General features: G+C 37.6%; 1 protein-coding gene across 2 annotated transcripts in view; it reads left to right on the top strand.

Annotated features, from left to right (window-relative positions):
* Man1a1 (mannosidase alpha class 1A member 1) overlaps positions 1 to 25167 on the top strand; it is a 173176-nt gene that overhangs the window by 79013 nt on the left and 68996 nt on the right. For both annotated transcript variants that reach the window (XM_021173671.2, XM_021173672.2), the window contains exon 6: positions 19535 to 19629. In XM_021173671.2, coding sequence (XP_021029330.1) covers positions 19535 to 19629 — 95 coding nt within the window. The remainder of the gene's footprint in view (positions 1 to 19534; positions 19630 to 25167) is intronic.

Raw genomic sequence — 25167 nt, 5'->3', positions numbered from 1 at the left:
CAGATATTTAAAATAAAACATCGATACTTAAGATCATCATGCCTCCTGTTATTCTTGCCAAATTAACAAAATAAAAAATAGGCACTTTCAAAGCCAAAAAAATTGCTTAAAATAATACATTGAAAAATAAACTATGGTAATCACCAAGTGTGGCAAGAACAGACTTACTCCTAGTCATGTCTGGTAGGAATAGAATTTGCTACATTGTTTTAAGCCAGTGGTTCTCAACCTATGGGTTACAACTTCATTAGAAGACAAACAATCCTTTCACAGGGGTCACCTAAGACCATCAGAAAACACAGATATTCACTTTATGATTCCCAACAGTACCCAAGTTACAGTTACGAAGTAGCAATGAAAATAATTTACTACGAGATGTGGCTTTACTACAAGATGAGGAACTGTATTAAAGGGTCACAGCATTCAGAAGGTTGAGAACCAGTGCTCCAAACTATCAAGTATGTAAGAACATCCTTGGTCCATGTATTTACGTAGGTTTACTTATTAAACATTGAGGAGTATATCCAAAGGAAATACTCAAGATGTCAAGGAGTTAATGAGTGTGTGTGTGTGTGTGTGTGTGTGTTGCACGCGCGCACAGGAAGTCCATGCTAAGCTACTGTAATACTAACTTCTGTATGTCAATGACCCTTCCACTACAACTTTATTTTTTATATCCAAATGTTCATAATGAAGCTGTAATATTCTTAAGAACACAAAAATAACAGAAATCCCAACAGACTTGGAGAGGGAAAACTCAATCATAAACTTTGACTCCGTTCTTTCCCAGGAATCCATTGTCCTTAGCTTTTCTAAGATTTGACTTTTTAAAACTTTTCTGACTAGGATATAAACCATAAAGTCTTGAAAGTCACCTTTTATCCCCCACTCGAACATCGGGTTTATAAAAATTGACTTTACTTAATGATAATTGAATGTTCTTGTTTATGGCCAGTTTATGGGTTTCCATTTCAGAAGGTTATTTATCTAAAACAATGTCTAGTAGCTCTTAATACTATTCTCAGTTCACATGATAATGGAAACACAGCTCACATAAACAGACTGGTCATGAATCCTTGACAAATCCCAGATCCAATTACGTAGGTTTTTGCATTAACAAAAGCAGCTTTAAAAGACAGAGTTGGCTTATAGCCACCCACATGTATGTGTGCACACGTGCCAAACCAGATATGGCATAATGTATAGTACATTTTATATTCTTAGAATATCATTGAAGTCTCTTTGCATATTCCTTTATCTCCTTAAAAGCTGAAATAATAGAATTATTTTTGAAAGGTGTTTTGACTCCAAAAAAAATGGCAAAGTTATCTTTCATTGCTGCTATAGAAAAATTTTGGGAATCCTGAGGCATCTGGTACCATCTGTGACTCTTTCTTTCCCTGCAGAATCTAATTGAAAGGGAAGTGTTAGGGAAGACATAATGGTGAGCCATTTTTTTTCCTTGTGCTGCAAGCAGGAAATGTTCCTTTAAGGAACTTCAAAAGTAATGCATGCTTGCTTGAGGAAGAAGAGGGTGGGAGAAAACTATTTAGTAATAAGTCAGGGAGGAAAGGAAGCCTGGCCTGAGAGATAAAGGAGGTGCCCGTGAAAGGGGAGGACACAGGCTACCAGAGACTGGTGAGGCTTTACAAATTAAAACCTGAACTCCCTTCATGATGGAAACCCAGGGCAATTAGAAAGTGTGGGGTTTTTTTTCAAGCCTGTGAGATTTTATTTTTGAGATGTAAAGCAGATTTCTAACTATAAGACTGCAGTGTGAATTGGTAGAGCTTCACTATGGGTATAAAGATTTTGGATTTTTTTTTAATATTTAGATGTGTTTTAGGGAATCTATAAATGTGACTTTTAAAAAGTCAGCAGCAGCATCTTTCACTGCTTCTACCACCCTGACTGTTATGGGATATTAACCACATGAGAATTTGTAATTGAAATAGACATTTAAATAATGATCTACAGCTCTTTCTACTTCTAATTGTGTCTCTAAAGAAAATTGCCAAAGTTTTGCCTACAGATAAACCATTTGTAATTAGAGGGATTCTTAAAGACGTCATTATATGGGAAACAGCCACCTAATGACCTGAAGAGTGTCTCATGAGTGGGATAAGCATAGCTTCTAGGTCCTACAGCCTGGTTTCTCAGGCCCAGTTTGATTACTGACTCAATATGTTACCTAAAGCAGCCCTTTTATTCACAGTAAGATCTTTTTCACTGGTTTAAAATAGTGGAACATGAAATCATTATTTTGTAAATATATTAAATCTGTTTCTCTAGAACTATGATAACATTGATTTTTCAAGTCCTTATGATATTATAAGGGATCTGGTAGAAGAATTGTCTTCCTATACTTAAATTTTATAACATGTTTGCTGCTATGAACATAATGATTTTTTCTACATTAAATGTGCATTTTCTTATGTAATGCTTAGGTAATACAAATGTAAATATACTTGGAAATGAAAAAGATATTGAAAAGTTGACCATTCAGCAATACAGCTTGTGTTCTATAGACAAGAACCTGGCTGGTTAACAACAGAATGCAGATGTTAATAAAATAAATAAATAAGTACCTGAAGGGGAAAAAATGATAAATTGTTATAGATACAACATTAGTCACGTCCATTGCTTATTGATGAAATTGTCACAATCTTGACTCTTTTCATATCATAATTATCAATGCAGATTACATTCCAGTAAAAATGCATCTGCCATTGTAATGATAAATGCAAAAAAACAATCCTAGCAGCTGTGAAGCCAGAAATTTTTTCCCCACCATACAGACTTTCTTATAAAGAGGTTAGAGGCAGATTATTAGGAACATGTAGACATCCTTCTTTCTAGGAGGGTAGAAACCCTTCAGGTGTTCTTACCAGAGAATATGCTTCAGATAACTCATTTGTGTGTGTGTGTGTGTGGTGTGCGTGTGCATGTACATGTGTGTAATAAAATTTCTTTGAGTCATAAGATTCTAAACTGGGTCCACTGAGAGGAACAGTCTGTAAATTAGTAACTGTATATGTCTGGTGGGTTGAGCTTACCTGACTTCTCATAGAGGAGTGATTCTCCTCTAAAATTTATCTTGGTGAATCAATTTAATGTGAATATGCTAACTGCCCCCAAGAGACTCACTTTTAATGAAAAATATATATGGCAAGAGCATTAAGAGCTTTTAATATAATTCTGAAATGTAGTGAAAATTTTAATATGAATATATGAAGTACTTTATCTAAAGTTGTGCAGATGTGTGTGTGTGTGTGTGTGTGAATATGTGTGTGAGTGTTCATCTTTCAAAAAATTAGAAAATACGGTGATCTGAGGATAGAAGAATTCTCTAATATGCAGGACCTGGATTGAATTTACAATAATACTAACCAGCACTTCTTGGAGCAGTGACAGAGAATGGAAATGTACAAGATTGGTGTAAAACAGTTCAACAAGCCAGATGGCAGAGCAACTAACAAAGCTGGACTAGAGTGTCCAAAGACTTGGGGGTCTACTGGAAGAGGACAGAGATACAGATTTTGAGTTTCCTGTAAGTCTAGACATGTAGCAAATAAAACTCATTAAGTCTGTTTAATTTGAATTGAAATAATATTGAAAAGTGAAGCTAATCGATCACTTTCAGAGAAGGACTGAAAAGCAAATTGTTATTTTAAAAAAGGTCAATAAGCGTAATGAATCACTTTCGTTTTTCTTTCCTATATCAACTGTGTCCTTGATAAGCAAACAGTAACTGAGCAGACTGTCTCTTAGTGATCCTATTCACTAGTAAAAGTGAACCAAGGCAGTAGGAAATACTCATTTTTATAACCCTTATAACCCACGATTCATAGCTACTGATGTCTCCAGAAGAGAATCAGCCACCAAGATGTCTCCTGATTAAGGATTATATCACCTGCACGCTTGTCCCTTGGTCAGCCTCTGATTGGACAGATTTCACTATGAATGAGTAGTCAGAAAAACACAAATTGTGCCTCCTGAAATTCAAATGACTGTTGCCCAGACCAACTGTAAGGAGAAGAAGCAGACAAACAAGGAGCCAATGATTTAGAAGAGGCTTCATACAAGTTTGTTGCTGTCCTATTCTGGTCTTTTGTTTCTTTTTGGTTGTTGTTGTTTTTAGTTTTTAGTATGACAGTGTTTAATAATCTGCCTGCTAAAGTAGGGTTAGTGAAACTCTAAAGAAATGAAGGGAGAAAATGGCAGAATGAGAATTCTCTGTAAAGAACAAGAAGGAATTATGGTTGGGATAGGGCCACTAGAAGTTCCTGGGATTTATTTTGGATCTCTTGTCAGTCTGTCTGAGAACTTTTTATTAATTTTATGCATATAAATCAGGTTTATGTATATATGTCTACTTTGATGTACATAAATCACATTATAGTTCAGATCTAAAGCATAATCCAAAGATAATGTGTGTGTATATATATATATATATATATATATATATATATATATATATATATATACACATATATACATATACATACATACATAAATATAAAACATATGTGTATAGTTTATTTAGTGGATACAAATTTTTAGCTTTTTAGGTAAATGCCAAAAAGAATGACAGCCAAGTTTACATGCTAAGATTATGTTTAGTTTTATAAAACATTATCAAACCATCTGCCAAAGTATCTGTATCATTTAGAGGCCCAATATCTATAAATATGGGTTGATAACAAGGCATTCAGTATGGTCAGTGCTGTAGATTCAGGCCATTCTGATCAGTATGCATTGGTATCTTGGGTAGTTGTTTTAATTGCTATCGTTCTGATGATGTGAGGAGAATCTTTTTATTTGCCTATTTGTCATTCCTCTTCCTTCTTTGTTGACATTGTCTATGAAGGCTTTGTCCCACTTGTGAAATCAGGATGTTTGGTTGGGTTATTGTGCCATAAATTGATCATAAAGAAATATAAAGTAACGAAGTTCACTGGAGGTTCTTAAGGGAAGAGAGATAAGAGATATTGAGGGACAAGTGATGGATACCATTGAACTCAATGGAAAATTTTTAATTTTCTATCATTGACAGCACCGTAGAGCAATGAGAAACATGAGTGAATTGTGCATCTCAGAATGACTGTACATATATGTACAGAATGTACAAAGGAAAAACTTGGAAGGTCTCCAACATGGGACTTAATATTTGAGGAGGTGCTCATGACCCCAGTTTTGTTATTATACATTGTATACTTGCATCTAAATATATTATTGATGGAAGCTGTCTCTCTCTTTTATTAATGTTTCCTAATTACACTGCTCTGAATCTACAGTGTTATTGTAGCTCTTGTGGAAATAGTTTTATTTAAGAAAATATTTTAAGTTTGTATGACTAGTATTGTGCTAAAATAGAATTCGTTTTACCTATGAACTGTCACAGATAGATAAAATAGCTACTTTACATGCAAATAGCCTTTTAAAACCAGAGACTATTATATGCTGATTCGCAGCATAGTCTGCCTGAAGTGAGAAAAGGACTAATAAATGCTGTGTTGCAAAGCAATAATTAGATTCTCATTGTGGGATAAAGCACTCACGGAGTTTTCCTTTTTGGCCCCATAAATCTGACCATATCTTTTCATTCTAATGCAATTAAGTGATTTAGAGACATAACTTAACAATAAAATAAATGCCTGGGCCTCAATGCCCTGCACGTAAAAGCTGAGATTTCAGCGAGATGACGGGCCATTCATTTAGGAAGTGGCTGTCCCATTTGCTCTTAAATGTAACAGCTTGTAGTTAAGCTAAAAATTCAGCATCACTTGGCTCTATACTCTGGTGCTATTTGTTATTTGCTCACCTTAAAGATTGTTAATACCATTGTTCTGTCTCTCCATCAGCAGTGTGGTGCCTGTGTGTTGGACAAACCATATTCAAGTATGGTTTCTAGACAGTTTAATTACCATGCTTGGGAGTATACGTAAGCCTTCCGATTGTGTGAATCCCCATCTGTGGTCCACATCAAATCTAAGGGGAGAGGGAGAGATGTTGAAAGAGGAGTAATGATCACCAAAATACATACAGTTGAGGGAAGAGAAAGGTGTTGTATCATTGTACAGCTCTATAGGGCCATGCGAGATACAAGTGAATTGTCCATCTCAGGATGATCAAAAGGGAGGACTTGAAAAGTGCATCATCACATGACTCATTAAAACAGAAATTTGTAGCCTTCCTTCTCACAACTTCTGAGTTGATCTGAGTAGGCCCTGGAAGTGTTCCTATCTTCCAAGTTCCCAGGTAGGGCGAGTGCTGCCTTTCTTAGGACCACACATTGGCAGCCACACTGACTTTGTACTGTAAAACTCCCTGTCTTCAATACTGTATGCTTTTTTACAAAACAGGTTAAGAAAATACTTAGGAGAATTTGCCATTGTGCTAATTCACTAGACCAAGGATTAAGAAAAGCATTTCTTCCCTAGGACATTGTAATAAAGATCTTATGCTAACATCTGGGGAACGATATATCTATTATTAGAATATTAAACTGTTGGTGGTCTTATTTATGTTTAGGAAAATGCCAGTTTCACAAATAAATCAGATAACAGAAATCCTCTCAAAAACGCTGAAGAGTTCATGACACAAGGTTCTATCATCATTAATGTGTCATGCATAGATTATTATTCTCAGGGTTTTTGATCATTTCCCCCGCCCCAAGACTGCTGGCTTAGAGTTACTAAATTGAATGCCTAAGTGATAGTGCCTAGATCTTCTTTTGTTTTATGGTAGATGGGACTTCCAGCATCCATACCAAGTCATTCACTGGCACGTGCACAGTTGTTTGATATGGAAACCACTGATCTCTGGGACAGCATTTGCACTTTAATCCAATGGGGTTGATCAGAAGTTTCTGAATTGTCAGTCTTTAGACATTGATTTTTTTTTTTCTGTCTTCCTACCTTTCAGTGCCCTGGACCTCCCTCCATCCCTTCCTCTCCTTGTCTTTCAATTGAGCTAGGGGTCAAACCCAGGGTCTTCCTAGTGGTTGTTGTGTGAAGAGTCCTCTTCAAGATGCTGAGCAGTTCCGCAGGAAAAAATGAATGTATGCTGTGCATTAGTCATATTGGTAGGAGTCGACTTGGTCCAAAAACTGAATTCAGGATTCTCACAAACACTGAAATGATAACTTTCTCTATGGGTTTTAATAGAGTCGTCATTCTTTAAATCTGTGATATATTTAGCAGCTTTCTGTGGTAAAAACCAAAGATGAGGCTACGCCTGATTACTGTAAGAGGTATTCAATGTTTGTCTTCATTTGCTTTTGAAGAAGAAGTGGAAGTTGTTTCTTGATCCTTCCCTGGGCACCATAAACCAGTACAAATACCGCTCCGTGGGCTTTCTTCTGTGTTCCTGTGAGGTTCTGACCTCAGCTGTCCTGTTTACTTCTATATTCCACGTGTCTCATGCAGCCTGCAAGGCAGCTCTTAGGCACTCAATAAATATTTGCAGAGTAAATGAATTGACATTTTTAAAAGGTCAGAGTTGTAAAAGAGGCTCTTCTTTGAAAGTTTATAATTTGGAAAATATAAATTATGTTGAAATGGTGTGTGATCATTTGAAAGAGCATTCCAGAAAAACAAAACAAATTCTCAGTAGGTGCATGAGTGGCTACAGAAAACACAGAATTGCATTTCCTTGGGTTTCTATGCACTTTCCTTTGTTAAGGAGGAAAGGTCTTCCTAAATACTTTAATTTAATATTTTTGAAATGTTTCTACTAAGGAACCCATTGAAGTAGGTGTTATTTTAGTGTTCTGGGAATGGTTGCTTTTAATTCAGGGCACTGTCTCACAGAACTACATAGGATATCATTAGAATATAGTGCCAGTCTATTAAATGTATATTCAGGGTTGTCATGAAATAAGATATGTGAAAATATCATAAGATATTTTCATCTCAATGAGAAAATTAAAGGTGCTTTCAAGTAAGCTAAAGTTGATCAGGGTCTGGCAAAGATCGGAAACACTTTTGGCCTGTGCACTTTGATCTTGTGTTAGCACTTTGACCTTGCAAATACAGGGAGTAAATGAGTGACTGAAAGTCCTCTCACCAGAAACCACACCTGCCAATAGTTGTGAGGAAATAATTCTGTTAGCAAAGTACATGCATATAAGATCATCTGTGAAGACTTTCATTCCACCACCATTTTTATAATCAAAATAGTTAAAGCCTAATTGTGAATTAATGATGGATGAGCTACCTAATTTCTGTTGAAGAAGTTCTTTTACTGGTCTGCGGTGTCAGGATTGTTAACCACTATTACAGACTTGAAGGTATAGCTCAATGATACTGCTCTTGCCTAGCATGCACAAGACCTGGGACTTGGACCCCAGCACTTGAAGTAGAGGGTAGGGCATTACAGAACTCTATCGGTGGACTTAAAACCACAGCTGTGACTCTGAACATAGTCAGCCTCAGACTTGTTTTGGCCAGCAGGACTAAGGATGGTTTTTACATTTTAAAGAATTATAAAAGGAAATAAACACAAGACAGGGAGACCATGTGAATGCCAAATCCCAAAAGATTTACCATGTAAATCTTGACAGAAAATGTTTGAAGGCTCTTAATATAGAATGTTGGGGGGCAGGGGTAAGTTAAGGTGATGAGGGTGAATTTGAAGCATACACCATAGTACATGTGTAATAGTGACACTTAAAAATGTATTCAATACTATTCTTAAGGGTAGACACTTAAGGCATTAAAATGTTTGTGTCAGGGAAGACAAGATCAATACTTTATATTAATATAAAGTATTAATATAAATAACAATAGTATATTAATATAATACACTATATTTTTGGGTCTCCTTAATTTTATGATTTCTTCCAACAAATTTTTTTTAATTTGGTGTGGAGGAAAAAGGAACTTATCTAAGTTGTAAGTGACAAGATGCATTTTTCGTTTCTGAAATTAAGAAGCAAAGCTGAGAGGTAACATAATTAACAAAGAAGGACACAAATATAAGACAAAAGTGGCACCACTGCCAGATTTCCTTTGTAGTTTCACCATCTGATAAATTAAAGTATTCATCCATCTTCTATATGAAATAGTAAACTCAATGTCCAAAAGCAATCAACAGGCCTTGCAGAGTATATATGATGAATGAAAACAAACCACAGGACAATTGTGATGAGCTACAGCCAGTCAGGTTAGGAAGGATGGGAAATGAGTAGCTTGTGCTGTGCATTTTAAGAAGTAACTGTAGCCAGGGAGATGATTCATTTGGTAAAGCACCGGGGGCACAAACTATCCTGAACTATCATTCTCAGAACCCATGTCAAAAAATTGGGCATGACAGCACACTCTGAGCTCCCACGCTGGTGAGGGAGCTTGTTGTCCAGCCAGCCTAGACAAACTGCTGCGCTTCAGGTTCAGCCAGAGACTCCATGACAAAAAACTAAGGTAGAAAGCAGCTGAAGAAGACATCAACTTTGACCATTGACCTGTATACACACACATACATGTCTAACTCCATTCGCATGTGACCAAACCAACATACCTTTACATACAAACACAAATTAAGCAAAATCTATGTGTGCATAGAAATCTAGCTTAGAAAATGTCATGTTACTACTATTAACAACAGTAATTCAATGACCTTTTTGCCTACAGAATTAATAGTTCAGATTGTGGCATGAGCTCAGAACCTGAAATGTTCTGAAGCTTATGCCCTTCAGTATAAAGGAGACACAAAAGAGACAATGACTTATCCCCAGGCCCTCGTGCCGGCAACTATTCACAGAAGAAATCTGCAACCCAGGGGAGAGCAAATAAATACACTACCACATGAGAAGTCTATATTGTAATGAACTGATAGTTAATAGCAGAAAGAATGAGGAGGGCCCTAGAAAACAGACAGAAAAGTGCAGCAGTTTTTGGACCATTTAGTGTGTACAAAAAGCCTAAAACTCTTCTATTGTTCCTAAGGGAACCACTATCGTACAGCAAAGAAAGATGATGGTAACTATTATTGCTTTTTTAAAAGCCCTCGTGCATTTAATCTCAGCCATCATATGATTTGGGGATGTGATTCCCCATCCACATACTTAGAAACTGAGGCACCAAAGGGTTCAGATGAGCATTAAGGCTAATACAGATCATCCAGGTGAGAAAACTACATCACTGGGTCCAGCCTTAGGATCTATAGAGGACCGTGATGCTGAGTCACCAAGTCGGTATCACTGCATGTCTCATTAAATCAAGGGGAGCAGATAGACTGGCTTTTAAAACTGATATAAATAAAAAGGTGATGTTCAGTTAACTGGAAAAATTCACTGGCATGGAATGCCTCGTAACTCAAAAGTGTCAGGGACTGCAGAGATGAGTTTCTTGGCTTTCTATCTCATTTTATCAAATAAGTATTTACAAGCCCATGTGTGTGTGTGTGTGTGTGTGTGTGTGTGTGTGTGTGTATGTATGTATGTACATACATATGTGTGTATTCTATATTTCAAATAGCTTGTGATGTCTACTGTAAAAGTATTGGCAAATAGTCCAGTTGGCCTTTGCATGCCAATGCATCACATAATAATCTCTATATGGTGGATTCCACAAAAATCTATTAGGAGTTATCACTAGATAAAAATATGAAGCTTCGTTGCACTCGTTGTAGTAGGCATTACTTTTTTTAAACAGAGGTATTTTCTTTTGATATAAAATATACATTTTAAGTGTGCCAGAAACTATCTGGCATACTTGAAAAATATTCAACATAATTCCTTGTATACAGTGTATTTTCCCCAAACCATGTTGGTGATTGGCCCATCTCTGAAACCTCAAGAGATGGAATGAGCAACTTGACAACCCATCTTTAGGAGTTGCATAATGACTTTGCTTCTAGTGCCAATGTTTATTGTTCTTTTTATTGCTTATTATTTATTGCTCTTGAAAAGATTTGGGGGAGAAGAAAGTCTCGAATGATGCAATGTAAAGTTCACACAGAAGTCCTAAAACCTCCATAGTTCTTTTGCCTTCTCTATGCATTTGCAGGTTCTATATTGAATATGAATTTGAAAGACAGTTAACATTCATCATATGGCTTCCTTCTAGGTCTACTTTTAAGTAAATGCTTCTTTATAAAGGACCCTAATTGGGGCCAGTGAGATGACTCAGAGGGTAAAGGCTCTTGCCACACATTCTGAAAACCTGAGTTTAATCTTCACAACCCACATAAAGGAGGAAGCGGAGAGCCACCATGCATACCAATAAACACATATCACACACACAAACACACATACACTAAATAAATGAACTGATTTATTTCTCAGGATTTCACTTCTATCAGAAAGCCAAGAGTTTTCTTGGTATTTCCATCAGTGTATGTTTGACTCAGGAAAGGCCCATAGCTAGTTAGAACAGCAGCTTCCTTTCTCTATGCCCGCTCTCAACATCAATGAACCAGACATCTACTCGCTATAGCTAGGAGGCCCTGCGGTAGAAAGGGAACTTCCAACACACCTAACATCTTCCTTTAACCACCCATTGACTTCTCTATCTTGATTAAAGGACATTGACTTGTTTTACCTAATCTATTCCTTTCTGACTCATATTCTCTGTATGTTCCATACTATAATGAACTGTGTGTGTCTTCCCCTCCACTGCTGCCCTATCATATGTCCTCCATATAAACCCAAAAATGTGTGCAAGCAAGTACTTATCCAGCCCATGGTGGATGGTGCAGCTGCCCATGCACTAAGTTCCACGTCTCCATGATTGAAGATACACACACACACACACACACACACACACACATATATATATATTGAATATATACATATATATACATATATGTGTGTATATGTATACACACACACACATATACATCCAAAGACCTCTTTCATTTTCACAGTAAACTCTGCACCATTTCCATTATTCTTGTCCTCTATTTGGGCTTGCATTATGTCTTATGCTGTGTGTGTGTGTGTGTGTGTGATGCTTACAGGATTTTGTTTAAGTCATCATCAGGCGTACCTCCCTGCTTGTGAATTTAATAGAATGAAGGATCTTGTTTTCTTTTTATACTATCTCTCTTAATAGTCCTCAATACATCAGTAGTCAAGTATGTGTGCTTACCATAGCTCAAAGCCATGTTCTATGCAGCAGCAGCAGCAGCAGCAGCAGCAACAAAAACAACAACAAACCAACAACAACAAACCTCACAAGTTCTTCTCCAGTGTCCTCATTTTACAACAAACAAGAAAAAAGCAGCAAGCTGGCCCTCTTCACGATGATGGAATGGGGACTAGCTAATTCTGAACTACAGCCCAGAGTGTCTGATTCCCAGTTCAGCATGTCTGTTACCAGGCAACCTTGACACAATGCACTCAGAGCACCCACAGGACTCATTCCAGGAGGCAACAGGGGGTGCACCCATGTGGTGCAGTGGAAGCTTGACTGCCCTTGAACAGAATCGAGAATCCTCACTGATAATTCACCTCTTTTTCACCTTGCCCCCTGACTCTAAATTCTCCCTATTTAAGTGCTAGGCAATGAAATCATCCTCTCTCAGGAAGAAAAAAATCAATATCAAATGCAATTTTGTTCATTTATCAACATTTATTCATTTTGACTACAGCAAAGTATAAAAGCAACTTCTTTTTTTAAAATTTCACTAGCTATTAAATATTTTATGAAATTTTTTTTCTAGATCAGGTTAAGAAAGTAGCTCCCTAGTAGAGTATTTGCCTAGCATGTACAATGTCGTGGACTTGATCCCCAGTACTAAAGAAAGCTGAAAGGTGGGCAAACCTAAAATGCCTATTCACTAACACATCTGTATTTGTATTTTTAAATTAAAACCCGAGGTTTCTTATTTCACTTAAAAACTTTGTACTTTCATACATAACAAACGTGAAGTCTAGGAGATTCTAATGGATTCTCTTTGGCTGTGACCCATGCTTATGGGCAGAATCTCATACACACCATTTGTATGAAAAGTTGAAGTATATTAATTCTTTAATTTCCCATGATAATAAACAACCCTCTCTTTACCGAATTATTCTGGGGCTAAAAGTTGAGTTGTTGCATAGAAAAACCACAGGGAAGCATAACAGAAACGTGGACAAAGGCAGTTATGACTTTTAAATGGAATCATAGTTTAGTTCAATAAATACACTCAAGCCTTTAGTTTAAAGAAATCTTCCAGCTTTAGGTTTTGATCAACTAAAGGAAAGACACAGAATGAGAAACATATGGTAGGACACATGTGGTATCATCCCTCTGGGTCAAAATAGTTACATGAGGGCTCAGTAGATAAGCCATTTGCAGGGCAAATATACCATGCAAGTGTAGCCTGGCGTTCAGCGCTCCAGCATCCACATAAAAGCTAGGCAGGTATGGTAGCCTCCTTGTTATTTCATATCCCATGAGGAAATATAGGGGATTCCCAGACAAGATGACAAGCTAGACTATCTGAATTGGTAAGACTTCACTACAAAAATAAATTGAAGAGCAGCATTGGCTACATTACCAGGTAAGGGCCTGTGCCATCAAGCTGGAATTTCTGAGTTTGATCTCTGAAATCTGCAAGGTTGAAGAGAAGAACTCATTGCCACAACCTGTGATCTGATCTCCACAGTCATACATGGCTGATACACATGCCCAGGCACCTGGACACACACACACACACCTTTTTAAAAAAAGTGTTTAAAACAATTAAATGGAGAACAATAAAAATAGAGACGCCACATGCATATGCACAGCCACACCCACCCACATGTGCACAAACACACATGTGAACATACAGACACACATGTGAACATGCATATGCACATGCACACCATACATACAGATCTAAAAGCCAAAGAATGGTATCAGTCAGAGATATCAGGAGCTGCTTCATGCAGATATAGTTGTGAGCAAACCAGCATTTAAGCTGAATAGAAGGTCTTGCCTTTATGGGGGGGTCAATGACGTCTGATGACATTGAGTTTTAGGTTCTGCTGAATTAGCTCTCCTATGTACCTTGATTGTAATATTTAAACCTTTCAAAATGTAACCCTAAAAAAAACAAAAAACAACAAAAAAAAAAAACCCTCGAGTGTCTTGGTAGTGCGTGTTGGTGTAGTGACTGAATTTCGCTCATTTTATGTGTGAGTTAATCACCTGCTTTAATGATGTATCAGTTCACTTATTTTCTACAAGATATTTATCATAGATATGATGACACCTTTCACTGATGGCTGTACATAGTAAAAATGAATAATAGGTAAACCCTGTTTAGCCTAATGGAGAACTAGTGTTTGATCCCTTGACAATGAAGTTTTCAGTGGGAGAATTCTAAGAAAGGCTTTGCTATCAATGTGCATTTCAGACTACAGAATGTTGGGGTGAAAGTGTTCTCTTCCACGGCCTTCTGTTCTTATTCATTTCTTCTTCTCTTACTCTTTGCTCTGGGGTATATATTACTCTTGTACAGTTCTTCAGGGAACTGTAAACTAGAAAGACAAGGAAAGCAATACATCTTGCTTACAGCCTTGTCTGATCCTATCTGTGAGGCTAGAGTAAAAAGATTAATGTTCTACTTGATAGGGTTTAACTTTTGAAGTTTTTAAAACACTGAGCCAAAACTAAGCGAGACTATAGTGATGTTACTTAAACGTAATGAAAAGATGCTGTTTTGATGTGCTTATTCTGAGATTCTTAGCTTTGGGCCATTAAAGTTCTTATTTAAAGATGTTTGCAGGTTACACGCATGAAAGGTTACTTGAGAAGCCATTTCATCATATTGATGCCCTTCTTTCAGCAAATTCTATTAGTTTTGACTTTTGCCATGAAGGTAGTCAGAATCTTTGTAACGGAAAACGTTTTTGAAAACCCTTGTTGGGTCATAAAATGTCTATCCCTCTCCAACTGATAGGTAGTTATTAAAACCTGCTCTCTTTTAGTGGCCTTTAGAAAAGGAATGGGGGAGGGAACAGAAAGTCCTCGACTATAAGCAGGGTTACATTTTATGAGCTCTCATCTTGCCCTCTCAATTTAAATCTTCCCTGACAAGTTTAGAGCCAACAAGCCTTGGAAACCAAGGTTGATTCAGAATTGGGTGGTATGTTAGCAGAACCTGTTTTTAAAAATGGACATTGTTTCTTCTTTTTTTATTTACACACACATACATATGGTCAAGTACACTTCAGATATCGTTTTGTGATGTCTGTGTAATAGTTTTCTCTAATGATAAACCACAAACAAAAATTGCCAGCCAACTCTCTTGATTATTCTGGAGAAACCAAGCCAGACAGTTGTCCCCAAGTCTGACACAAGGAGCAGGATAGGCCCTGGGCCCCAGGTGCTTGCAACCATCCCTCTTCCTGCTGTCATGCTGTGCTCCTTGAAGGGACACAAAAGTTCCTTCTACTGTGCTTTTGGAATAATTTGATGTTCAGCACATCATCCAAGATGGACCACTTAAAGCTTAATTGCCCTTTAGACTGATTTGTGGTGTGTCTCCTTCACTCTTTTAACAGTGTTAATTTTATAAGCCAGTTTTATTACATGCACATCATGGCAGGGAGAAATATATTCTCTTTTAGAGTCTGGATTCCTCTTTCAAGTACCTTTTCTTTGAATAGCAGAAGGAGGACTAGATAGATAGATGAATCAGCAGTTAAGAGCACTGATCGTTCTTCCAGAGGACCAGAGTTTGATTCCCAGCACCCACATGGAATTACATGTCTGTAGTTCCAATTCCAGGGGATCTGACACCTTCTATCTTCCAAAAGCACTGCCCACATATGATACACATACAAAATACAAACAAAACACCTATGCACAAGCAAATAAATTTTAAATAAAAAATGTAAATACTAGTAAATAACAATGAGAATTGAAATTGAGTATTACTTATTACATAAACCATCAATGGGATAATTAATGTTTAGCTACAGAACTGGTTTGTAATTTTCCCCTAATTGCATCCAGGCTTGAGACTGCAGAATTCCTGAGATAATTACTCGCTGACAATAACAAACGGGTGGAATGTGTTGAACCACGTTGCAAACACTGCAGGATCAGCGGTATCTTATCACTGTGACTCAGGCATTAAATCAACATTTAATTTATCCATTCACTTATGGGCATTTTGACAAATCCAGCTCCTGTGTTGCTGGGGTGGTGGTGGTGATGGTGGTGGTGGTGGTGGTGGTGGTGGTGGTGGTGGTGGTCTGTGTGTGTGTTGTGTTGTGATTTAGCTCATGTATTTCTTATGCTGATATCTTTTGGGGTTGTCAAAATAACAAACAAGGAAGCAAATAATTCATTATAACGTGGCTAACAGCAGTACTGGAAGCACAGAGGTTAATGTGGTAAACACTGAGGGAAGATGGACAACTTTGGGAGGGGATCTTTGGAAAAACTCTCTTAAGAGAGATGTTTGAATAGGTTCCCAAAGATGAGACTAAGCTGAGCTTGCAGGGAGCAAACACCATGAAGGTCAGCATCTGAGCTGGCACGTCACCACTTCCCTGTCCACTAACTGAGAATAATACCATCTTCCTCCATACTGGTCATGTGAATACTGTGCTGATATCAACAAATTTAAATGCAAAATGATTCATCTTGACTGACTATAAAACAAAGGGGGAAGGGAAATTGAAAACTCTCAACTTTCAGAAAGAAAAGAAAATTATTAGGTGACATGAAAGTGCAAGAAAACATTTAGCAATCCATATCAGGCCTTTGCAAATACTGCATTGTGTGATGCAGGCTGACAGAGTTTTATGTGTGGCCCACAAAGATCTTAGAGTGAGAATCGGCTTGAGCCTTGGAGAATAAATAGATTTGATGGGCTCAAAGGATGCGGTAAAATGAGAAAAGCGCCTAAATAAAGATGCTAACAATGTCAGACCCTGAACAAAGTTTGAGACTATGAAGTCTCACAAGAGACAGACAGAGCAACCTTTGAGGGAACAAAGATGATAGACAGGCCTGATAGGCATTGTTAAAAAAGATTAGGAGAGCAGCCAAAATCATTATGGTTTCTTAAACAAAAATGTTAGAAATTATACAGCTTAATGGAAATGAGAAAACTTGATGGCTAACGTAGGAAAACTTCTTTTAATCGTCCATTTTGGTTTACCTGGTGGTGAGAACATGGACTGTACTCATCTTCAAGGGAGTTGTGCACAGGACGCTTCAGAGTTAACCCTGCTTCACCTTCTGGTGACTGAAGTTTAATAAATCAGATACCAAGTCCAAGGGACTCACTAAACATTATCCGTGATGGAACCAGGGAAGTTTATCTGAATATTCAATTATTAACTCAGTGTGGGACAGATTAAGTTTCAGAAAACAGCAAGATTCCCACATCATGATGTGTTCTAATGAGTCAAAGAAAAGATCGTGTGGCCAAGTGATGAGAACCAGGGATGCAGTTCTTCGACTCATAATTGAGCCATGGAGGTGGGGAAGCATAGTTCTGACCAGAGCAAAATTATCTAAAGAAAAATTTTCAGCCTCAAACAGTAACTAGGGTACCTCCTTGATGAGGATATGTGCTATTATGATCATAAAAACTACACCTAGCCTATAGAGTGAGCACTGTTGAATCTAAGGCTCATAAATATAATAACTTGTGTACGCCTTTCCACAGCTTTCCAAAAGCAAATGCTACTGTTATCTGCATTTTCTAGGCAAGAAATCATGGGCCCAGAGAGGGGGCCAAGATGAATCAACTTGAAGCAGAACAGCAGAGATTCAAACACAGGCATTGTGCCTTCAAAGCCTGAGCCTTTAGCTCACACACCATATGCTTATATCCAAGATGGTGTTTTAATTGCATAGTTTGACTTCTGTCTTATGTAACTGTCTTGAAAAGGAGTTAATTAACAGTTTTAAAAGTTGGGTGAAAACCAGAAAGTCCACAGATGGCCGGGCAGTGGTAGCATAAATCCTTACCATAGAAGACAGCCTGGAATTCTCAGGATAAAACAAAGTATTGGGGAGGAATAATGAATCCCTGGATCTATTTTATTACTGTTATTCTCTTCTTCCTTTACACTATTATTGCAAGAAAGTCTCTCTTTTAATGGCAGTTGATAATTCGTGGCAGAAATGACCTCTATTTTTTTTCTTTCTGATGCTACAAATATATGTGTGTCTATTTTTGCACAGTGTATCAGTTTACCTCAGTTGATTGCCAGGGTTTTCATTTGAAACTCCTTTCTTTCTAACTTTCAATGTTAAATAAGACTTAGCTTCGAAAAGAGTAGAGTTTGTATGGTGGTCTTCGTGTGAGCATTACCGGGTCACTGTCCTTTGTGAAGCTTAAGTCTTTGGGTCTCTCTTTAGTGAGGCTCGGGTTCTGGAATAGGAATTTTGAGGAGTCATTCTCTCTGGGGAAAAACATAGAGGACTTCCTTGACAAGCCTTGTGGGCAGTGATCACCCATTGGTAGAGGAAGGACCTTAGCATCGTTCTCTGTTCTATTTGTCTGGACTTTTCCATCTTTGAGGAGAAAGTAGAAGGGAACAGTTCACCAGACTAAATCATACACTTTGAAGGTAAGGCGGCAAAGTACCTATCTGGTGCCATAGCTGCTAGAGGGAAGGTATGTGGCTGTCCTTCCTTGAGTGACCCTGCCAGTACTTTGATTTGAACTGCTAGCTGAACAGATGTCATTTGATCACTCTTCCCAAAAGCACAGTTCAGCTCAGTGGGATTTTCTGCCAAACATTTCATTGTTTTAATTTAACAGCAACAAGTTCTTACTCTCACATTTATGATTATTCATGATTTTACCATGTGGACACCGCCCTATCTGCCCACTTGCTCATTTGATCTGACAAGTCACTTTATCCTGCAGGTTCCTCATGCATCCATCTGTGTCAGAGTGATTCCCCCAGGGGAAGAGCATGGTCACACCTGACACCTCTCACTGGTCTTTTCTTAACTCCAAGCCGGTGTTGTACCTATTCACCTGAAGACCATCTCCACAATAGAATCTAGCTGACTCTTATTATCTGTGTTTAAGTACTTATGTGAATCTTCCTACCATACCCTGGGCATACAATCTGTACCTAACTTAACCTTTACCTATTTCATTTAATATCATAGAAAGCTAAAACTGAAGGGCCTGGATACTGTATACAGTTAACTCTTTCTAAAGCTCCTTTTTTTTCCCTCTGTGCCTCACTAAGTAAATGTGCCTAGGATACACCTCCTACTTTTCAAGCTAAGAAATGTTGTCCAAAAACAGTGAGTTCATCTCCTGGCCTGCACGAAGAAATTACCTGAATAGTATATGGTGCTTTCAAATGCCTGAAACAGCAGACTCAAGCCAGCAATTAAGGTCAAGGAAGTAAGACCCACATGTCTGAACTGTGCTACTCTGCTCTCTCATCATACTGAGGTATAACCAAAGGTGAACATAAGAACCCCACAGTGCAATAGCCCCGAACTAACTCATAATCTACTACTTGTTTCAGACAGAGTTGCAAAGTAAAGTTCTAAATATGGATGATAGTGGAGAGCATTAATGTTTTACTTGGAATGGTAGCTTACTTAATTGTTTAACTTTTCAGATATTTCGAAAGAAAGCAGTGGAACTTGGGGTAAAATTGCTACCTGCATTTCATACTCCCTCTGGAATACCTTGGGCATTGCTGAATATGAAAAGGTAAAAGTCTTCATTTTCAACAACATACTTTAAGGTAGAATATCTGAGATTGTGGCCCCATGAGATGGTTAATTACATGTACGATGCTGACAGTGGACCTCAATTGAGTGTCTTAGACCAGTGTTGGAAGCTCTTAGACCTTCAGTGTTCTGTGGCCTCAGATGGGCTGCTGCCGTGAGCTAACATAGTCCCAACAGAATCATGTGAAACAGATTTGAGCTGAAGTTTTCTCCGTTTTACAGTGCTCTTGAATTACTGGTACAGTCCCACTCTCTAAATACCAAGAGCATCTCATCTTTTTAGTTATCGGGAAAGCACTTTGGTTAAGCAGACCCCTGAAGTTGCTTACTCTGAGAGTAGTTTAAACCATTGGAAATGGAGATGTTGCAAAAGTATTAACACAGACTAATCAGACTTTATTGTTTTAAAAAATGCTGGTATATCTGAATATCCAAGGTTGGGAGCAACCGAGACTTTCAAGTCCATGATTGTAAAGAGCAAATGGTCCATTGACATATCAACCAGCCCCTTTGCATGGAGAAAACCGGCAAGCTAAGACCTTAAGGGCTGTCGATAAACAAAAACAAACAAACAAACAGGCCAGCCAAATATATTCTAGTGCTTCCTAAAAGAGTGAGTTGAGTTTTCATTGCAGTTTTAATATTTCATAAATTAAACAATTTTGTTTTAAGCTTTCCTTTGTAACACCGTTCTACCCAGAAGTTACTGATAGCGTATGGGCCTTTTTGGCTAAGATATGATGGTGATGACGGCTATCATGATGAACATAAATTGTGATAGGTTCTTTACAGGTGTTTCGCATATGATCCGCAGAAGAGCTCAATACAGTCACCCCTACTGATTCTCCACTTTGTTCATGGGGAACTAGAGTCACAGAAAGATTAGGGATCTCTCGGGCCAGACAGGAAGTTAATGCTCCTGGAGTGCTAACATATGTGCCGGGATGTTTATGTGCACAGTGATACAAGTCCACAGAAAAGCTTTACTTACCTTAGAAACATGACCGGAAACCACAGAGTAGTCTGACAAAACCAGAACACTCAATTACTACTTCAATGACATTGTATCCCCAAGTTAGACATGAAAAATCATGGAAAGTAACCATGTTTCCTTTAGTGAAAAAAGAAAAAAAAAAAAAAACCTTCAAGATTCTCTTTTGTTTTCATGTATAAATTACCTGTATAGACGTTGCAATTACATTTAACTTGTTGATAAGTGAATCTGTGTGCCTCTCTTTGGGGCAGGTTGGCCATATTGAGGCAGAAAGACAGAGGAGTTGCACTATAGGGCTGTATTAAATTAAGCTAGTTTCTCTTCCAAATAGTGAGATATCTCGGGATTTGTTTTCTCCGTCAGGGCTCCCGAGGCCACATCTGTGAGCTTGCATATTATCTTTCCATGTTCTGTAGGATCTCAAGGCAGGTCTGCTTCTGAGGTTGGCCTGAAAGAGTTTGATTTTATATATATATATATATATATATATATATATATATATATTCTTTGTATTTGGCTCATGTAGGCTTTCTCTATTACCTCCCAGATCCTCAAACTTTGTATTTGTAGGTAACATTCTGACCAAGATACTGTTTCGTTCCCTTCGATAAGATCTGGTCAGAAAAACACTCTACAGTTAGCCCACATCCCCTCCCCGTGCCCACTGAGGAAGCTGATATAAGCACAGCAGTATTCTAATTGCTCACCAAAACACTTGCTTCTACATTTTCTCCTGCTTCTTCGAGGTTTTGTTTGGAGCAATCTATAAATTCTGCAGACTTGTTTATAAACTGAAAGGCAGGCTAGTTCAGTAGCCTTTGGTGATCCCTCCCAGGTTAACAGACTAAGATTTTGATCAACCTGGACCTTTTCTGATAAAATGGACACTCCTTTAAAAAAAAAAAAAAATATATATATATATATATATATATATATATATATATATACTCAGTTTCCAAAACCCTAACCATGCAAGTACACCTGGGCCCTGAAGACTTGATTAAGATCCTAGAGTAGACACTGGCTCTAACTTTTACTCCAAGATTCACTGGAGCCAATGCTGAGGCTCTCTGCAGTTGAACGAAGCCTTTTGAAAGGCAGGGGGAAAGAATGGGCCTATTTCTTTGCATATGTTGAACTGCGTAGTATAATATTTAATTGGTTGTGATGTTTCTTGAAGTCATTGTAAATATTATTAATTCTACTCTGTTTCATGTTTCTCTTTCTAATTAGTGAGGTGGATTTGCTTAATGAAATCCTTAGTGGGCTACAGAAATATTTTTCAGTTCACAGAGGAATACTAATTAAATCTTGAATTTGTGTGTGTGTGTGTGTGTGTGTGTGTGTGTGTGTGTGTGAGCATGCACACTGGTCAAGAATTCTTTAACTGGGACGTTCAGTTTTTTTATAAGACCATCCTTATTTTGAACAATATTTTGTATTAGGGCATTGCTTCAAAATTATAAAACAATTGTATATGGCTTTTAAAAACTATTGTATTTATTTATGTATTTCCAATGTTTTCTTTTAAAGTAAGGGAAATTATGTAATCATCTGGCAGCTGATAGGAACATCATTTTTGTTGGTGGTGTTTTTTTGGGGGGTTGCCAACATAGATGAGTCTTGTTGCTGTTTTCACTACTAAATGTTTTATCCACTCTCATTCCTGTTTACCAAACAGCAATGACATGCCGCAAATTTACAAAATAAGCATTGGCAAAGTTATAGTAGGATTCCTGGTACTCATCTGTCTAGTTAAAGCACATTAATTGAACCTAGTCTCTTTCCACCTGAAAAACTTGTGTTATCAACTTAAAATTTTCCCAGTGGGGGGAAATGGCCCTTGGAATATGCCTACAGTATGCTTACACAGTGAGGTTGCAGTTATTTATGAGTGTGCTATTTACTTTTAGTCTGTATTTTCACAGTGAGGCCCAAAAAAAGAGGACAGCTGGCATAGAACTTTTCTAACCATTGAAGAAAGTCACTAGTAAGTTTTTTAAAGGAGAAATGAGGAATTGGGTCCAGCAAGATCCTATTTTCTCAATTATCTTCTCAAAACAAGAGAATGTTTGTAGACTTTATGCGCAAGGTATGCAGATGGCAGGACAGACGTGGGGGTGGGGGGAGGTTAAGGATACTTTGTAGACTAGAATGGGCAGTTACTGCTGACTGGCTTTGAAACTCAGCACACACTCTGTTAAAGGGATCAGTGATTGGAGGCTGTGTTGGTATCATGTAGCACTTTTTTCTCAATTTTGAAAATAGGAAAACTGTCCTTTGCCAACATCCACAAGAAATGTAAACTATTGCTTTTACGTGTGCACATTCCCCTAATGTCCAAGTTATCACCTACAGAGAGGTGGTGTCTTCACTTCTCCATTGTCAAGAAGTAAGGATTTCTTTGTGACTTGGCTATAATGTTGTTCCATTCTAAGTCTGGGGAAGGTTCTCTACTTCTGTTCACTTGATTTTACTGAAGAGGTTGACAGGAAAACCCATTCCCTCAGGATCCACAGCCTGGTTGTTAAAGCAGAATATATATATCTTTTGCATGTGGTGTTGCAAGCTCACATTTGAAATTTACAAATATAGGATAGTTTTGCCAAGCAGAGATAACTGCTTACTGGGTTGAATTTAAAACAAGCAGCATTTTGAATTGGGAAGGTTTATATATTTGGAGCCAAAATACCAATAGGGCAAATTGGATTTTGTTATTTATGTAAGCTGAAAAATATGTAGGGAACCTAATTTACTTATGTGTTATCTTGGGAATTCTGTCCCAAACTGTGGGTGGAGAGGAGCTGAGTGCGTTTCTTGTACCTATCACCAACTCTTAATTCAAGAGCTGCATTTTCAGTTGTGAGTTAGTTGGAATTGTGACTTCATAGCTAGTTGCCATTAGATAACTTAAGTGTTAACAAGAATTGACTAGACTAATATGCCTACCTCCCTAGTACTCTTGTGGAAAAAGCCTATGCAACTTGCCTAATGTCTCTGCCAAACAAAACCAATGCCGTGCTAGCAGATTAGATTTTTGTGTAACCCAGTTTCTTTAATGACAAAATGTCAAGGTTTGATGTCTGATCTCATTACTACTATTAGCAAGGGGGCCCTGTGCATTTATTTTTCTCCAGCTTACCACAGAAAACTCATCTATGTGGGTTTTCGAAACCAGGCATTTTAGTGTTTCTTTATTTCTAAGCACAATTCAAGCTTAGGTGTAGAAGAGACTTATACCAGGTTTTTGGTTTTCTAAAGTGCGTTCTTAATTTAAAATAATGTAGTTAATGTGCCCATTATTCATTTCCATCACCAGACATACAGTCTGGGCATTCTTAATAATTATTCTGTCTCTCTTGATAAATGAGTTAGTTTTAGCTATATTGTATTATCACTTCTTTCTTTGTGGATTTCCTAAACCGACACTTGCTGGGTGGGTATATTAAGTTAGTGGGACTCTCTGCAGTGTGTGTTTTTTATTGCTCACCATCAGGGGATGTGCTGGGACCTGACTGCTCTCTGTTTAGAGTCTCATTAGTCAGCAAGGTGATGAATGATGCACAACTCCCTCACCTGTTTTCCCCCTGCTTGGTAAAACTTTATGTGCCTGCTATTTTAATTATCTGACAAAGCACATACTGTATTATGTGTTGCATGGTTGTTTATATGCTTATAATTAAATTATAAATCTCATTGCCTGAAACAGGATCTTAATTAGGAATAATACATAGCTTAATGTTTTCTGACAAAGAAAGATTATACTATATGAATGCAGATAACCCACTTACTGAGTTACTAATATTTGAGTGGTATAAAAATGTTTATATATCATATTTGGGAGTTTCAGTGGACAAACTAGAGGAAACTGCTTAGTGGCCTAAATAATTTTAGTTTTCTAAAAGTCTCACTATGATTTTACTTGGCAGTTAATGTGTATATTTCAATATCATCTTACCATGTTTTAGAGTTTTAGAGTTTCTAGTTTCAGACTCCAAAGAAATGCATTATGTCTTTAAAATAGGACAGAATACAGTTTCTTACTTCAACTGCAGGAGTAAGATTAATAAGATCAATAAACATTTTCTGAGTGAAAGAGAGCAGGCTGATTTAATGATTTTCTTGTATCTTACCAGACAACACACAGCTTCATTATCCTGCAGTGTTTTACACCAGTGATCTAAGCACACACACAGAATCAGAGCTTCCTCTGACAGCTCATGCTTTATTCATGTCCCAGAGATCCTTTCCCAGCTCAAAGACAAATTCTACCAACTCCAGAAGAATGAGTTTTCTAAGGATTCTAATCTGACTTCCTTTATTGAGTTTATATTTCCCCCATTGGCTATTTTGTTATACCAGGTTTATATCTAAGTCATTTAGCCATTGCTACTCGCTAGGAAATACTAATCAACCTTACTTGAAGATCTTAAAAGTGAAGCCCGGCGTGGTGGCACACGCCTTTAATCCCAGCACTTGGGAGGCAGAGGCAGGCGGATTTCTGAGTTCGAGGCCAGCCTGGTC

Source organism: Mus caroli, chromosome 10 (genome assembly GCF_900094665.2).
Source record: "Mus caroli chromosome 10, CAROLI_EIJ_v1.1, whole genome shotgun sequence".
Lineage (NCBI taxonomy): Eukaryota > Metazoa > Chordata > Mammalia > Rodentia > Muridae > Mus > Mus caroli.
The sequence above is the reverse complement of the archived record's forward strand: the minus strand, read 5'-3'. Positions and strand labels throughout refer to the sequence as shown.